Source organism: Calypte anna, chromosome 3, assembly GCF_003957555.1.
Source record: "Calypte anna isolate BGI_N300 chromosome 3, bCalAnn1_v1.p, whole genome shotgun sequence".
Classification (NCBI taxonomy): Eukaryota; Metazoa; Chordata; class Aves; order Apodiformes; family Trochilidae; genus Calypte; species Calypte anna.
The window spans coordinates 26,243,250-26,261,851 of NC_044246.1; the positions used below are offsets into that span (position 1 = coordinate 26,243,250).

Here is an 18,602-nt window from a genome sequence, read left to right on the forward strand (position 1 = left end):
TTGTTCTGCACAGAAATTCTGTGAGAGATAAAATTTACTTTCTGTTGGATAAAATTTACTTTCTTTTGTGGGAGTAACACATTCATTTGAACAGGCCATTATGGTTTAACTATTAAAAAGTCCGGGAATGCCTGTGCCAGTTCTTCTCTTCCAACATTTTATTCTATCCTGTCATTTTGTCAATTGCCTTTAAGGCTGTTCTGCCAGCTCAGTGCAGTAGTCAGCAGAAAACAAAACAGGGAGATTGCTTTTTTATAGTGGGAGATGAAGGAGAAAAAAAAAAAAGGACACAACATCCCAAGCCATTTTAAGCCTCTTAACATGGTAGAGTGACTCAGTAAAAAAAGAAACCCAGTCCACTCAACAGGGTATCTTAACCAAATAAGATATAAAAATATGCAATAGAAGTTGTCCTAAATAAGTAACAAAGTATTCACCCACATAGACACACACACTTGCTTGGATCTTGCAGTCGGGAGTTCAGCTCCAATCTTTCTTTCCTTAGCCACTTTAAAATGGGGATAGGAAAAACTACTGGAGCTGACCCCACACTCATTGAGGATTACAAAGGGTGTTTGCAACAGTTAAGAGATTTCCCAGAGACAGAATAATTTGTTGGATCAAAAATATAACCCTCTGAAGTTACTCCAAGAAAAGAAGCTGTTTAGTTTGGATTGCAATATGCAACGTGCTGTAGGACAGCTTTGCACCTTCCTGCATCAACAAGCTCTTATTGCACTACTGTAGAATACATCTTTGGAAAAACTAGATCCTGTCATGGACAGCAGCTCCATTTAGCAGTTTCTGTTTCCACAGAAACCACACCCCTGAACTCTGCAGAGGGCAGATTTAGAGTAAGAACATCTGTGACCACTTAGGTTAATTGCCTTTCCCAATTCTTCCCCCACTTCTGGTCTCTGCTGGCGCTCTGAAGATCAATGGCAGATCACCAGGCATCTTGTTGCAGGCTTTCTGCCATCCTGTCCCACCTCCCGAGGTTATCTAAAGCTGGTTTTAAATCTGTAGCCAGAGAGTCCCAAAGGAGCACTTACAGAGAGTCTGCTGTCTTCTTTGTTCCCTCTGGCTCCCTCTCTGTTCCTGGACAAACCATTTAGTCCCTCCACTCCTCAGATCTACATCTGAAGAGCTAGGGAAGCTTCCCAGGTCTAATGCAGTGATGAATTTTATCTTATGTGATAGATCAGACACAGCTGTGGAAAGAATCATGTAAGTACCTGCTTTAAATAGGTATTTTACTCTATATGCTTTCATAACATAGATATGTTCAGATAAAAGGGATACTAAGATATTGCATTACACTACAGATATTTCCAATACTATGTTTTCATTGTTACTACACTCAGATATATAGTTTTTCCTAAATATGTTGATTTTTTAAAAATCAGCAAAAAAGATTTTGCCAGTGTTGATGCATAAAAATTATACAAACCATACCAACTCTGCCAATATACTTAAACTAAACTTACCGCAAAGAGGGGGAAAAAATGTAATTTTTTTAAAAAGCAAGTTTAAAACCACTGTTGGAATCCACAAGAGTCAATAAAGACTGCAGCAAATGAAAACTAGGGCTGAAATTCATGCAGTTGCCATTGCCCCAGGTTTTATTGTGGTTATACCTCAGTGCTACAGCAGCTTGCTAGTTTCCTTTTTGAAACTCTTCAGATGTGGGAAGAAGTTGGCTGTGGCTGCAGAGATTGGGGGTGTCAAAAGAAAGATGAGATATCAAAGCTGAAGGAAACAATCAAAACTAGCTATTTTTAGCTATCATTATTAAGAGCCAGTACAGAGATCTTTAGCAATAGAGAACCAAATTATAGCACCCTTCTGTTTTTTCAGGGTGCAAGAAAGCTCTGTAACTACAAAGTAGTACTATGATTTTATTACATTCCTTACAGAGAACCAGGATGATCAGTGACAAATACTGCTTTTATTTATGACAGTTTCGTATGAAACTCTTACGTGGATGTTCCTCATAATGGCATCAAAACTATAAAAATCTTCAGTTACTCAGAAAAGGTGAAGGCAAAAAATTTTAGGGACAAATTTCAGTGTAATTGACCTTGAGACATATCCAGGTCTGTTAAATGTATTTAAACCCTTGTTTGCATAGACTTTAAAAGAGTATTCACAGGATGTATGTGGTCCTATTAATGTTCATTTGTTTGGAGGCTTATAGTATTAGGAGCAAATTACACGTTATTTAACTTTTCCATCAAGATTGTACTTCCTAATGATTCTTATGGCAAAACCAGAATCTTGACTGTGACTAACAAAGTCTATATATATTCAGAGTACATATAATTTTGTCCTATGTCCTCCATGAAAGTAAATAATCCATGGAGTAAGGAGTCCTTAATGCTACTACAATCTTAATACATGCAGCTGGAGGCATATTACTCTTACATATTTGCCAGGTCTTTCATTTCATTTTCCACAATATAGTAGATGTCTTGGTGCAATAAAAGGTAATAAAGACCAAGGTTTTGCTCTATTTTATTCACACATCAGTGGTCACTTCTTTCTGCCTTATTTCTGAACCTCTCACACTTTGCTGTTGAGAATTTAATATGAAAATAAATTAAATATGAAAATTGTGGGAAAAGATTTCACTCAAGTTAGTTTCTGACTTCACTATTACAATTGTAGACAGGATTCAGGTACTGTTCTGGTGGTACACCATCAACCCATCCCACATTGAAGTTCAAGCTGGTTACTAAAACAACTACAGAGCATCTGAGGTGGGTCCAAAGGGAGCACTGGAGCTGGGACTGGGGTCTCTGCACTCACCTGGCTATGTTGCTCCCATCCAGTACATCCCTATAAGCAAAAAGAAAAGTGGACCTAAGCACCAGCCAGATGGCTTCCTGGAGGAGAAGGCACAGGGGCCTGGCTTGTACAAGGCACAAAGCAAGGAGTATGTTCTGCCTCTGTGCCAGGAAACTGCAGCTGACTCACTACTGGAGCTCCCTTTGGGAGGGACAAGTGCCTACAAAGCTAACTGACACCTTAGTTTCCTCACTAAACAAAGTTGTCTCATCATAAATAAACATGTCATTTCTGGCAAAAAATGCAGAGTATGAGAACATTTCAGAATAATAATGGTGTAAGAGATTAAGCCTTGTGTTCTGCAACCTCTCTCTTTGCCTGAACAACCAGGCAGGAACAAAATAAATGAGTATTCACCCAGGCTTGACCAGGGACCCACGCAGGTGTGTCAAAGCTCAAGGTGAAATGCCACAATCACTACCCAGAGCTTTCCATTGACACAAGCCTGCCCTTCTCCTTTCTGATGTGAGAAGCCAAGGCTTCCTCCAGCAAAACACTCTTGCTGGCTCCTGCCTTTCTGAAACTAGCCTTCCCCTCGCTGGATGCTGTTTGCACTCCCCCAGGGATGCAGAGGCCTGTTTGCGCTCAGAGACTGGTGCCAGCCATCAAGCAGCACTTAATGCCACTCGAAGCAGCAATAACAACCTGTGGTTTTCGGTGCAGATCTCAGACAGTTGGAACATTGTTCTTCCAGGCCATTTTCACACTCAGCTCATCACCCATCTTCTGCTTTATCTCTTTGGAGAGGGGCTGAGGGACAACAGAACCATCTCTATAGTCACTTTGTCCTCCACACAGCTCTTCCATCATTTACTCACTCAGGGGAGATGAGAGGTCTGTAGTAATAACCAAACAAAATTAAACCAAGCTATTAAATGAATAAGTCACCTTATTAATGTAAAAAAAGATGATAACACTAACAAGCATGGCCAAAACAACTGCAAAGTAGATCTTCAGATAACAAGAATTATTACATTATTATACTTTTAATTTTCAATGAACCAACATTTTCCTATTAATTACTGACCAAAACATATTCAAACTCTAAGGCAGGAAGTCCTTCTAAGCTTTCCCTTAATCAGTGGTGTCGTAACACATATTTAGAAGACACTTGAATTCACACTCCTTTTCTTTCCAACCACAAATTCATACAGAAATCCATACCATGACTGGCTTGCATCAGTGGGAGTTTCGACAAAGTAAGGGTTGCCAAGTCAGGCCCCATGCACAGCCCTAGACACAGCCTTGCTCTCATTTGGGATGAAAGTGAATGCATTTTGATGAGCTAAGCAACCAAACTGGGTTAATATCCAGTTTGTCAACAAACTTGTTTTGGCATGCTGGGTAGGCCATGGCTGTAAACGTAAACCCAATCTTGGATTATTTTGTTCCCAGAAAAATGAAGGACGTTGAAATTTCCCTTGCAGTTGGTTGTGCCAGCTATGTGAGGAGAGAGCTAGGACCTCACAAAGGACTGCAAGGATTTGGGAGGCTTTGGGCTGAGGTCTAGCTGGGAATCTGTCATTCCACACAGATAAATCATGCATGCTCAGAGCAACACGATGCTGAATGTGCAAGAGCGAGTCCATTCACACTGCTCATACAACATGGGGATGTCCTCTGTATCCACACCAACTAGAGTAAGAGCTGTTCTCACAAAGATTTGGAAAATTCCACTGTTGGCTGACCAGTGCTGAGGAACTGGGAGCACCTCTTGAATCACACCAAAACTAAATATACTCTATTTAGTGTACATTTATTTACCTATAAATACAAACATATACATGCATATTGCCTATATAGGTAATAAATAGCAATCCATGGTCTTTCACAAGCACATACAAGCTTCATGAAGATAGACATGCAACCCACCAAGTGCCTTCCTCAGTCTTTTTCATAAGGAAAGGCTTTCAGAACAAGGATTATGTTTACAGCACTTATGAAGATGCTTGCAGCATATTACAAAATGTCACAATATTGTAACGGAAGTTCAGGCAAGTTATTTTAATTTTGGTTTTGATGCAGGAGGGGTTAAATTTTCATTTTTACAGATTTTAGAATTTGGTGAAGGGTTTGGCTGGTTTTATAGCAAAAGCTGCTGCCATGCAAACTCGCTGGTAACTTCTCCAAGAAAAAATGGTGCGTACAGTTCTAATTTTAAGTACATGAGATCATTGGTGAAGTGTTTGAGGAGCACGCACCCGTCCGACACCAGCGGACAGATGTGTTGCACAGAGTCATCTGGATCCAGCTTCAGTTTCAAGTGGTTAAGGGAAGCTGGCTGGCTCAGGCGCTCAAATACACAACTTAATGTACACAGTTGCTGACAAAGGGTTTTAGGAGCCTCCAGAAAGTCTGTGCCCTGGGAACTGTGAGGGAGGCGGGCACGGCTGCCCCACCACCCTTCCTAAGGCCGACTCGCGGTCATGGGAAAGCGAGTCCCTGTGGCAACCCACTGGAAAAGCAGCAGCGGGGCCCAGCAAAGCCATGGGCCCGGTCCCACATCCCTCTCCCAGAAGGCTGGGGGTTCCCTAGGCGACTGGCTCCCCCAGCTCCCCTGGCTTCTTCACCGACAATCGCCCATTTCTGCAGGCTGAAGCATCAGCCCGACCCTGCCGGCGGGCCCTGACCCAGGGGCCGACGGCCGTCCTCGGTCTCCCTCACGAAGCAGCACCCAGCCCCGGCCCACTTCCCCTCAGGCACAGGCCCGGCGCTGCCTCCCGGCCTGCTCCTACCCCGGCAGTGCCACCCGTGGCGGGTGCCGCGGAGGGACGGTGGCGCCGACAGAAGCCGCTCGCCTGCCCATCCGCGTCTGCCGGTCTCGGTCCCACCACCCGCCGCTTCCCGGGGCCTGGCAGACCCCGGCCGGCGGGGCCGGACCCAGCGCTGCTGGGCGGGGGCGGGGAGGAAGAGGAGGAGGGGAGAGACGGGGAAAGGAGCGCGGGGCGGAGGAGGAGGAGGGAGACGGGGAAGGGAGCGCAAGGCGGCGGCGGAGGAGGAGGAGTCGGTGCGGCTGCCGGATGCTGCGAGGAGGCGCCGTGGCCCCCCTGCGCTGCCGGCCGCTCACCTGAGCGGGCAGGAGGGAGGAGGAGCCGGCGGCCCAGCTGCGCGGAGCCCGGCGGCGGCGAGACAGAAGGGCGGCAGCGCGGAGGGTCGGTCGGCCGGGCGGGCGAGGCCATGGCGCCGGGCGCTTAGCGGGGCCGGCAGAGCGGCAGGAGGCCCGCGTCCCGCCGTGTGCGCCGGGCTGTCGGTGGGGACAGCCGGCGGCCTCCGCCGCGGCCTAGGAGAGCGGGCGGCCTTCCTCTCAGCGCGCCGGGCGCGGCACTGCCGCGGCCCACAAGATGTCCACTCGGACGCCGCTGCCCACCGTCAACGAGCGGGACACGGAGAACGTGAGTGCCGCGCCGGGCCTCCCTCTCTCCCTCCCTTCCCCCTCAGAGCCCCCTTCGCAGCCGGCTCTCCCTGGCACCTGGCGGCTGTCCGGCCTGTCCCGCCGCCCAAGCCAGGTGCCCGAGGTGTGGGCGGACCGCGGCCGTCCCCTAGCTTGGGAGGCCGGGCGCTCCCCAGCGCCGGGCCGCCACCACCGCCAGCCCGCGCCTCAGGCTTCTCCATGCGGCGCTGCCGGGGCGGGTCCGGCGCGCTGGGCTCCACGTCGCCCCAGCCCGCCCGCGGCCCCAGGCATCTTGCAGGTTCGGCGGGCGGCTGTGGCTCCGGAGCCCCTTCCACGGGTTGTTGGGCTGGGCCGGGTTGGGCTGGGCTGCCCTTATATGTACTTGGCTGGAGCCGGCGGCTGTAGGCGCACATCGGCATCTGGCTTCGGTCTCCCGCCGGGGAGAGGCCTGCAGTCCCCGTGGGCTGCAGGCCGGGCTGCCCTGCCTTCACACGTCCCACACCGTGCAGCCCTGTGCCTGAATCCAGGCACCTATTCCATGAGCTTTTTGACTGCCTGGCACTCGGCCCCATCTCACCTTCTAGGATTCAGCCATACTCGCTCTTTGTTTGGTTTGCACCTCGAAGATGGTCTCCAGCGTTGCTCTTACTGTATTCCTTCCTGTTTTGCTTTGTGTTATGTCTGAGACAATCTGTGGTAGTGTCCGTGGTACCTCCCGAGTTCATTGTTTGTATCTTCCTTTGTGCTCTTTTTAACATCTTTGCGCTCCTCCTCTGCTCTGCCCCGACCTGATGGAGTAGAGGTGTAGTGTTGTTGTCTGGTTGTCGTGGTCTTCCTGCAGAAAATCACTAGTTCTGGTTATGATAGGCACTGTACCTGAGAAATATTAAAATCTTGGACTGTGTCTCCTGTCCATTGCTGGTGATTATTTAAATGTCCATCGGTGGTGATTATTTAAATGGGTAGTATGAGAAGTGTGAAATATTCGTCCTAGGTGAGGGAAGCAGTGTTAAAAGAGGCGTGTTCAGAATGTGTGCTGGGTACTGCCTTTGGGCAGGTGGCAGAAGATGCAGGAGGGAAAAAGGAGTCATTCAAACTTTTAACGAATGCAGTCATTAAAAAAAGTGATCAGTAAGAATCAATATGGCGTGGTGAGTTGAAGAAGGTACTTGTTTGTATTGTGTCAATCCATAGAAGTTCTGGCCAATAGTGGGAGCTCATAATGTTTGTTACTGCGTATGCCAAAGCAGCAGTGACTGCTGAATAGATGACTGAAATACATGAAATGAAAAATGAATATGAGAAGAGGGTTTGGAAGCCAAAGGTAACAGAAATGAGATAATAGAGTTAAAGAAGTGAAACTCTAGTGTGGTGTCTTGTTATAATGAGCTTCTAGTATCAGTCACTCAGTGCAAGTTTGATTGGCATAGCAACGTCAGCATGGTTACTTGTTAAAGCAAGTGCTTTTAGATGCATTTGATCTGTCATTACTTTTCCTGGACCTAGGAGTCCTGTGTTAGTGTCAGAACAAAAGCAAGTCCTTAAGATCAAAGTGAAAGTTCAGATTTAATTAAATTATAAAGTCCAGGTTGGAGTGATACATGTGACTTAGGAGTCTCCATTTTGAATATATGTAAGAATGTAAATAAGAGGGAGATGACGGGAAGAGAACAAATATTTATGCGTATATCCAGTAATACAATACATAAGACTTGAAGAGTACATCTACACAAGGCAAATGGAAATATTCTTAACCATTATGAACTTCTCTAGAATGAAAACTTTGATTAAAGTGTTAGCAGTTCATTTAGAAATTATTGTGCTTCTTTTCAATACTCTATTTTGACACCTAGAGATAGGTAGGGAGTATGTTTTTATTTTTACTATTTCAGAAAGTGCATTCAATCTTAAAAAAACAAAACAAAAAACAGGTTTGTACAGGATATCAAAATACTCAAAAATGGCACATTTGCTTCTGAATGAGTCTATAACCTAATAGTAATGAATGTAATCCTCTAGTCAGATAAACAGTAAAGAGCTGTGCAGTAGTAAGCAGGACATAGACCCAAATCTGCACACAGTAATTGTAGTGCTGTTATTTGTATGTCATCTACTGGGTTTTGGAGCAGAGATCTCCAGGGGGTTGTTTCCTCTGCCTGTCAGAGAGCCTTGAGAAGCCCTTTTTGCTACCTGTAGCCTCCCTTATATGAGAGCTTTTGCTAATGTGGGATAGAACAGGAGGTGTTCTGTAGCTGACTTCCCAACACCAGCATTCCTTCGTTCAAAATGGACTCTTGTCAGGTTGAGGTGAGGCTTTTAATTCTTTTTCATGTGCCTTCTCCAGCTAGTAAACACTAATGAACGGGGAAAGTAAAGTGTTGATGCTGATGAACTTGATGCAGAAAGTCTAGGTAGTAAGCTCTGGGTAACTGGGGTGGTATGAAGTTGAAACTAAAGGGAGAAGTTGTTGGAAAGAGTGAGGAGTTAGAGCAGTGTGAGTGACTTTGGCCTGGTAAATAATTCCATCTTTGTAGTGCATATTTCCACCTCCTGAATACACATATTAGCAAAGCTCTCCTGGGTTCTGCAGCAAATGGTGATCTTCAGGAGAGCACTCTCCTGTCTCATAGGGTTGATCATCTCAGCAATGCTGCTCCATTGTGTGACTCTCAAGGGACAGACTGTAACTCTGTATCCTAGAGAGAGCTGATTGATGGTTCTGAGTACAAACCTACAATGCACATCCAGCTGTGCTTTGCACGTGGTGTGAGGTTGCTGCATGAAATCATGGGGAACTACCCTACCACTGCCACCCCCTGTCTCTTGCCAGTTGCTTTCATTGCTCTTTAAAACAGAAAGGAAATACAGTTTCACTGTATGATTTTCTCAGTGAGCATACAAGTATGTGATGTAATTAAAAAAAAACAAAATTGTAATAATTGGATATAGCCCCTACTGTAAAAAAATACATTCATGAGGAATTATGGGAGTTCCTGATGTGAAAAATCACCCAGTTCCTGGGTGAAAAATGTGCATATTTTTATAATTCTTTGTTCCTTTTATCCTACAGTGCCCTTTGAAAATAGTCTAGAAGGGGTAAGATCATGCAACAGATTACTTGATAAGGTCTTATCAGAAAACTGGAGTGAAAGGTACAGGGACCGTTGGCAATGGACAAACAACAGGTGGAGGGGAAGCTGTGGTTGTGAAACAGTCAATAGGAGTGTAACTGATAGGTCTGTGTTATAAAAATTCTTACCCCTTATTTTTTTCCCTTTTACTTTTTGCTATTCTTTGTGTCTCCCAGTGGTCTGCTATTCTATCATATATTCATAAATATTTTCATTGGAAATATTATTTCTCTTTCATGAAAGCTATGTTTAAGTAAACTAAATAGAATATAATTGTCAAATGCTTATTCCTATTGAATGGTTTATTGGGAAACTTGGGGTAATTAATAGGTAAAGACAGTATAATAAAGATTATTTTCACACTTATTACCAGATTTATTTTTTTCAAGTGAGGGTTAAGAATAGTTTTCAAAATAATAATCTTCCTGTGTTTTGATTTTGTATATGTAACTATTTACAGCTTCCTCTCGATACATTTTACACAGGCTGTAGTAGGTAATGTTTCAGTCTGATCAAATACTTGCAGCTGGGGTTAGTTTGGGTGCTCATCTCTGTTAAGACTGGAGGATAGTGACAGGAATCAAAAACTTTGAGCCAGAGAGTATAGTTTGTTTTTGTTGTATTAATACTAATTGAGGAAAGAGAGGCTCTTATGTCTTTCCTTTTATATTGTATTGTATCATGCCATTATACTGGGGAGTGGTTTTTCTCAATTAAGGCAAAAGAAAGAAACATGGTGGTAATACATTCTCTTAAATGTTTTCAGGGAGCTCTGTATAAAAAACAAGAACTTGGAGATACAACAGTCAGCTCTATAGTACTTATTTTAGTAAAATTAATAAAAATAAGTGCTGTAGTTGTTTTGTTGTTTGTTTTTCTTTTAAATAAGGACCTCTTATGCCTATAAGAATACATTTTTTTCTATAGTAACTAAAATTTAATCTTTTGAAGGTATTGCTATTTATTTGTGGTGTCACCTACCTGTGTAAATTTCAAAGTATTCTTTTGCTTTGTACTTCTCAGACACCTAAAAGTTGGCTAATTCTGCTGCAGAGAACTTGTATGTTGCTGGGGGGAGAAGGAACAGCCCAGGCGGGAGTGCCAGAGGTTTGCACTGCCCGGACACCCGGAGGAATGTGGGAATTGCGGTTTGTCTTACCAAACCTGTGCCATATGGCAATAATTGAGATGTCATGGCAGAGGGTTTTAAGGAAGAATCATCCAGTGACCTATCATCATGTGATTTGCTTCATTACCATACAAATAATTACAGTTTTGATGCCTGCACACCCATTTGCAGGCTAGGGAGGGAAGGGTGATGGCTCTGAAGTGGGTGTGGTTAAGGATGACTTCCTGATAGGGGAGGCTACTGCATAGCTGCATTTCAAGAGAAAAAAAACATGAGCAGGACAAGAGATAAGAGGCTGGAATGGAGTGGTCAGGTAGGGTTAATAATAGTTACACCATGTTTAATTTCTGTTCTTTTTGGTTTGCTGTGGTTTTTTTCTTCTCAATTTGCTTTTGCACAATTAAGTTTTGCTTTGGACAGAGGGGGTGTGGGAGAAAGTATCTGACAAGAATTCTTTCGTTCAGTGCCTTAAGCAGAGGAATGGCCTAGATTCCAAGAATTATGGGTTCAAGAGAACAGCTGTATGTTTCTTATCCACAGGAGGTGAACTTTAAGGAGGTGGAGAATGCTCATGTCTTTGCCTCGTAAGATTATTTTCCTTGATCATAAATACATCATTAGGTTGTATGTTTCTTTGAATGGTAAAAACAGGGTATGTTCTCCAAATTTTAATGCAAAGGTTTGTGTTTTCTCTGTGCAGGTTTTTGGGTTTTGTTGGCTTTGTTTGTTTGTTTAGTTTAGTTCAGGTCTTGAACGAGCTCCTATGTCAGTGGGGAAAAAACATGTTTAGCTAGAACGTTATGCATGGAGAGAGGGAGGTTCATTTTGTTATTAAATATGTTACTTATTTTGCAATTAACCTGTGTGAATAATTGAGAATCATGGGACAAGCAATATAGATGTTTAGTTGTGTTTTCATTTTTAAAAAAAAGATGTTAGTGCAAACCAGTGAATATGTAGTTTCATACTACAGTGTTCCTGGTATCATAAAAAAGTATATAGTGTTAAAGTTCATAAAGAGTTAATGCAGTTTAACTGTACTACTTTTTCATTTCATACTTCGTGGTGGTTTTGAGATTCATAGGTAAACAAAGTTAGATTGGTTTTGGTTGGCATTCTGAAAACTACTTGTATGGTCAGTGGAGTTAAATGCTGAGCTAGAACAAGGAGTTTGTTTCATGGAACCTTGTTATTGGAGGGGTCTCTCATCATGCAGACTTACTGTTAATGCTTTTTTAATTCTCAGACTCTGAGCTTAAAATGTTTTAATCACCAGTAAAGGCAGGATTTTTTTCTCCTTAGCATCTACTTATTTTTTTATATTAATTTTTCTGCTATTAAGGTGTTAAGTTTCTGCCATCACAATTGCTGTTGTTTAGCAAAGGGAGCTCTTGCTAACTTCTAATTGTTATCAATACTTCAAACTCTATAAAATTATTACTTTCTTTTAAGTGCAGATACAGTGATTTCTGTAAAATTATGTTCCTGATCAGTGATTTGTCTTTGCACTTGCAGATGTTTTTCCTTATTCTCAGGATTTAGTATAGACCTACCCTTACTGATGTAGAGACCTACATCCTACTGATGTTTGAGAATTTTAAACACTTTTCCAGGAGAGCAAATTCATTGAGAAACTATCCTGTAAAAAGGAGAGAGATGATTTTGCTATTAATGTGGAGCTAGAAATCTAGGGTGCAATTGAAGTCCTAAATTTCTAATCTTCTTCAGCCTTTTTTTTTTCCTTTTAAATATATGTTTAGGCTCTGTTCTGCCCTACAGGTTAAAAATAGTACTTTTAAGTTGCTGCAGACAGTGACAAGTTTCAAACAACTTGTTTGTGTTGTGGTCATGACATGCTCTGATTTTTTTTTTTTTTTTTTTTTTTTTTTTTTGTTTAAAACACAATGCACACTTTTTGTGGTTGGGATTGTTTTTTTAAATATTTCTGGGATTTCATAGTCACGTTTTTTTTTTATTTATAGCTTCACAACTTTTTCTTGGTCTTCATTTTCAAATATTTGCTCCCCTCTAGTTAGTGGTAGGTAAGAATCATAGTATTGTAGAATGGTTTAGCTTGGAAGTCGATGACTATAGATCACCCAGTTCCAAGACCCCTGCCAGGGCCAAGGACACCTCCCACTGGATCAGCTTGCTCAAGGCCCCATCCAACCTGGCCTTGAACACTTCTAGGTAAGGGGCACCCGCAGGTGCCCTGGGTAACCTGTTCCAGTGTCTCACCACCCTCACAGTAGAAAATTTCTTCCTAATATCTAATCTAAATCTACCCTTCTAGAAGAAGGCTATCAGCAGGAGGCAGCATGGATTTACCAAGGGGAAATAATTCTTTACTCATCTGAGAGCCTTCTGTGATGTTGTGACTGAATGGGTAGATGCAGGGAAACCAGTGGATGTTGGCTACCTTGACCTTAGTGAGGCTTTTGACACAGTCTCCCATAACATCCTTGTGGGATAGAAGAATGGGCAGTGAGATGGATTAATAACTGGCTACACAACAGAGCCCAAAGAGTGGTGATCAGTGGTGCAGAGTCCAGTTGGGAACCTGTAACTAGTGGAGTCCCCCAGGGATCAGTGCTGGGTCCAGTCCTGTTCAACATCTTTACCAGTTACCTTGATGATGGGACAGAGTGTCTTCCCAGCAAGTTTGCTGGTGACACAAAACTGGGAGGAGTGGCTGATTCACCTGAAGGCTGTGTGACCATTCAGCAAGTTTTGGACAGACTGGAGAGCTGGGCCAAGAGGAACCTAATGAGGTTCAACAGGAAGGTTAGGAGGTGATCTGCTAGAGGGCAGCCCTATGGAGAATGACCTTGGAGTTCTGGTGCACAACAAGTTATCTGTGGGGATAGCAATGCACCCTTGTGGCCAAGAAGGCCAATGGTATCCTGGGGTGCATTAAGCAGAGTATGTCCAGCAGATAGAGAGGAAGGTTCTTCTTCCCTTCTTCTCTGCCCTGGTGAGACCTCACCTAGATTACTGCATCCAGTTCTGGGGTCCCTCATTCAACAGGGGTAGGGATTTACTTGAGAGAGTACAACAGGGTGCTACGTGCATCATTAAGGGACTGAAACAGCTGCTTTATGAGGAATGGCTGAGAGACCTGGGGCTTTTTAGTGTGGAGAGAAGACTGAGAGGGGATCTAATTAATGTGAATAAATATGAGGGCTGGGCATCAAGAAGGAAGGGCCAACTTCTTCTCACTTGTGCCCTGTGATAGGATGAGGGACAGTGGATTTAAGATAAAGCACAAGTAGTTCCACCTCAACTCAAGGAAGAATTTCTTTACTGTAAGTGTTACAGAGCCCTGGAACAGGCTCCCCAGAATGGTTGTGGAGTCTCTTTCTCTGGAGACTTTCAAGACCTGTCTGGATGCAGATCTGAGTGACCTGCCTTAGTTTTGGCCCTGCTCTGGCAGGGGGATTTGACTGGATGGTCTTCACTGGATGGGCCTTGCATTCCCTGATATTCTGTGATTTTTGGGATACCCACTTTCAGCTTGAAACTGTTACCTCTCATCCTATCACTACAGAAGAGTGATAAAGGGAAGAAATATCCACAATTGAATGTTTATGAAAACAACTATGAAAGGAGGAAAGTTTCATGGAACATTCACATCATTCAGTGTAATAAATACAATGCAGCTGATTCTGAGTTTTAATAATAAGCTCTTTCTCTACATCGACTACCAAGCCTGTTTAATTGTTAGCGGTTTTCTACTTTTTTTCATTGTAAATTTAACATTTGTGTTGTGTTCTGTTCATTGCTGAATTGAGCTTTAAATTGGGCCAGTAGTATTTAATCTAAGACAATTTCTGCCTTTTTTTCTTTTTCTGTGAATTTAAAGAATTGGTTATGTCTCAAGGACAGTTTAAGACTTCATAGCTGCATGTGAAGATGCAGCTTAGGCAGCTCTGGTGAGCATCCCAGCAAATGTAAGGTTAAAAGTTCCAAGAGGATAAGGTGGTTCTTGTTCTTAAGGCAGGATTCCCTGTGCTTGTGTCATCTTATTTTTGCCAAGTAGTGACCAAACACTCTATACCTGTCATGATAAAGTTTACAGAAAAAGTGCTGGAAATGGCTCTGTACTTAACATTATTCTGCTTCTTTTTAAACCGAGATGGCAGCTAAAAGAAAAATTTGGTTGGTTAGTTTTGTTTTGGTTTTGTTTTTTTCAGATGAGTATTTTTTCAGGGAATTCTTTATGTATGTTTTCAATGAAAACACAATCTTAATGCTGAAAAGAATATAGTTCATAGTCAGGCATCTGCAAAGTTCAGTTCAGCTACAATTAACCTTTAAAGCAGTGAACTGGATGTGCACATGGAGCTGTGCCACAATCTAGGCTGCAATGATTGATCAATAGAGTGTATTTATGTCAAACCCAGAGCTGCAGGTTTTCTGTGCATCTCTGTAGAAAGGAAGATTAGAATGGATGTTATTCTAAAACTCCCCATCTTAACAGAACAGCTGATTGACAGTCACTTTGCATCGCTGAAATCATCATGGAAAGCAGTCTTTCTTCTGAAATGAATGCGCTGTCTTGTGTGTTTTCAAGTCCTCATATCATATTGTTTGTTGTATATGAAACCAGGAAAAAGTAAGTTTTCCTTCTTTTATCTTGCTTTTCCAATGCTTGTGGAACACCTTAGCACTGAGTGCCACAATGAGAAGTGGTCTGCATTCCACTTGTCTGATTAACATTAACATGGCTTTTGTTAATGCTGAGCTGTTCAAGATTTAAGTGCTCAGTACCAATAATTCCTGGCCCTTTATATGCAAACCTTTTCAAATTCGCAGTATTTTATATAAAGTAAAGGCATGTTATAGAAATCTACATTAATAATGCAGTAATACAACATGTTTGGGGAAAAAAAATAATTTGTCTTCCTACTTACATTCTTCCAAAGACTGGCAATATATTGGACTCCTGCTTATGGTAAGCTTTAGCCAGTTCCATTTGTTTTAGTTTCCAAGCTGAATAGCAAAGCTAAAGAAGCTCTTGCAAAAAATAAAATGAGAGGTAAACCATACTGTAAATTGTTCAGTCATTTTGAATGCCCAGTAAGGAAATACCCTTGTATGTGTGTTCATATTGCTAATGGTTTCTCAAGTAAGGATTGAGAAACATAACTGAGGTATAGTGAGGAGAGAATGAAACGTGTTCATGGCTTCAGAGGAGTATCTGCTTTGTTCACCATGACCTAGTGGTGCATTGGCAGTAAGCAGAACAGTAACCCTGTTTTACCTTTCAACATGTGGCCTTTAGAATTCATGTAAGTAGAAAAAATGTTAATCATAACAGGGAATGATAGCCAAATTTACTATATATTTTAATTGATTCAACATAAGAAGTTTTGTCCAATTTTGTTGCAGAACTGTATTGTGAGCATACATAGTTGTGCTATAGATAGATCTAACAAGACAGAAGCTCTCATGAAAGTACTTGGTTAGCACATCTGTATTTTTGCACAGCTGAACATACAGAGTCACTGGGTTGCCCAGGGCGGTCTTTTACAAGAGCAGATAATGATACTATTACTTGTGACAATGTTTAATTGTCTTTGTATTACAAACCAGTAGTACTGTATGATAACTCTTAAAATCTCAAGCAGAGACAGAATTAGGCAAAGTTGTTAGAGAGAAATGATAACCTTTTATGAGACAGATGTGGTTGGAGTAAACAGATTAGATTTGGTTAGATTAGGCTCGAGCAGGGCCTACTGTAAAGGCTCCTGCCCAAGGCTAACTGTGTGGTAAAACCAGTAGTGCTTCTGCTCTGTGCCTCTGCAGGAGCACCCACGACTTACTCATGGGGCAGTAAAACATGCACCTTCTTGTAAGCAGAGACACAGCCTTAGTCACTGCAATTGAGTGCTATTTTCAGCTCTCTCGGAAGCAACCCTCTCAGCTTCCTCCTTTCCCCACTGTTGGTTCTTACCTTCTTTTATATTAACCCCATACTTAAGAAAAAAATAAAAGAAAAATAAAAGTAAAACATCATTTACTTGTCTCCAAGCAGCTCCCTTTTTCAGAGGGGAAAGGGACATTTATCTGTAATCCAAATGTTAAAGGTTGTCACACAGACCATTTGTTCATATTTAGTCCCTCAAATATTTGACAGATTTCATTCTTAACCTGGTGATAGTGGATAACCTGACATCACAGCAGCTTTATCTTGGCATACTTTCCCATAGCCATCTTTCTGAGGTTCCATTGGTTGCTGGCTATTTCAATACTTGTAACTTCGTATCTTAATCACAGTGTTGCCTCTCTCCCTTATTTTTCCCCTCACTTTGCTTAGTAAGGTGATTTTGTGCTTGAGTACTTGTTGCCAATTTCCTTGTGTTTCTCTTTCTGGGACCTTTTCCAGTTTTGTTCATTTAATGACATAAGCAAAACCAATACAAAACTTTACTAAAGCTACATAGTTGTAGCTCCTGTTTATCTTTCAAGTAATATCACTTTGTATGAATACCAAGGAGTTTCTTAGTGTGGGAATAATCTGAATTGTAAAGCTGAAGGGAGTGAAGAAATGCTTTGCTGTGGGTGCGTTTGGGGGAGTTGTTTCTGTTCCGGGAGCTGCTCTTGAAATGATTAGGCAAAATGGTTGTTACAACTTAAACTACTCCTTTAGTAAGACTGTTTTCCTCACTCTGTGTTTCCTTCCCTCCCTCCTAGTAAAGTTACTGTGCTTTTTTTTCTCTCAGATAACAGCACAGAGTAACCAACGCTATGTAATGATTACTTAGAAAAGACAAAGAATTTTATAATGCACTTCACAGAGAAAGACTTTCTTTATAAATTCAGTAGGTATGTGAGGAATTAAAATGTGCAAGAATTATCAAGTTAGGGAAGTGTAGGGCATGCTGCAGTATGGGTAGCAGCAGTGTGAATGACTTGTGCTTAAATGGTAAATATTTGCAATTCCTTTTGAGAGTGCATGCTTGGCTTCAGTTGTATGTAAGTATCTTTTTCAATTCTTAGATGTTTCTGTCATTACTTAAAATAAGCACGTGTTGCCCCAAAAATTCAGAGAATCTGGTGCATTAAGAAGAGGGTTTTTTGGTGGTTGCTGGTTTGGGGTTTTTTTGGGGGGGAAGGTTGTTTTTTGGTTTGTTTGTTTTTTTTTTTTTGTTTTTGTTTTTTTTTTGTTTTTTTTTTTTTTTTTTGTTTTTTTTTTTTTTTGTTTTTTTTTTTTGGTGGTGGAAATTACCTTAGCCTGTTATGCTACGCTGAAAGATATGGTTGTTTTCCACAAATGGATTACATGTGTAATGTATTTACTCATATCTCTCTTCCAGATAGTATTATTGCTTGAAGGTAATAGAATTCTTTAAAGCATTTGGGTTTTTATTTAGTAATTTTCTTTTCTAACAATAATTAGATTTTCTTCTCCCTGCTATTATTGCAGTAAGGGCTCTATCTGAGTGGCTAAAAAAAATAATCTGGAAAATGTCATTGCTTGGTGAAGGGCTAAAATAGTATTTGTTTCTTAAGATCAGACTCCAGAAGGAGTAACCATTGTAGTTATTAAGCACAATGCAGAAAACATTAGTAATGCTGTAGTGTTTAGTAATTAGTAGTCTTTAATAGTAATTAGTAGTCTTTACCAGGCATACCTATGGATAGTAAAATTTAAAATTTAAAATTTGCTTTTTATAAATGGATATTAAATGAACAAGGCTTGCTGTTTTTTTAGAGTTCCAGTGGTGAACTTCAGATGCACATGAACAAAGAAAATTAATGGAAGCACTTCACAATGAAACTATTGCTCCATCTACTGCATAGTCCAGAAAAATCTAATCTACAGAATGGTAGCATGAGCAATGCTAATTGGAGCAATCTAATATAAATGCTGGGATTAGTCAATGGAGGACATAATTATTATTAGAGGATGGATGTCTACAGCAGTGTTTGTAGACAGGCTAAGGGAAATACAATCCCTCAAGCTGTGCTGAGCAAAGTAGGCTGATAAAATAAAAATAAAAAAACCCCTGCGTCTAATAGTCACTTTTCAGAAAGATATTCTTGTTTATCCAGTGATTGCAGAAGTATAGCACTCACATCAAAATAAAATTTGATATTT

At 41.7% G+C, this 18,602-nt stretch overlaps 1 protein-coding gene across 4 annotated transcripts in view; it reads left to right on the forward strand.

The window, feature by feature from the left end:
• Window positions 1-6,070: 6,070 nt before the first annotated feature.
• Window positions 6,071-18,602, forward strand: part of MARK1 (microtubule affinity regulating kinase 1) — a 58,231-nt gene continuing 45,699 nt past the window's right edge. For all 4 annotated transcript variants that reach the window (XM_030447670.1, XM_030447672.1, XM_030447671.1 and 1 more), the window contains exon 1: window positions 6,071-6,239. In XM_030447670.1, the coding sequence (XP_030303530.1) occupies window positions 6,189-6,239 (51 nt within the window). In that variant the 5' untranslated portion in view covers window positions 6,071-6,188. The remainder of the gene's footprint in view (window positions 6,240-18,602) is intronic.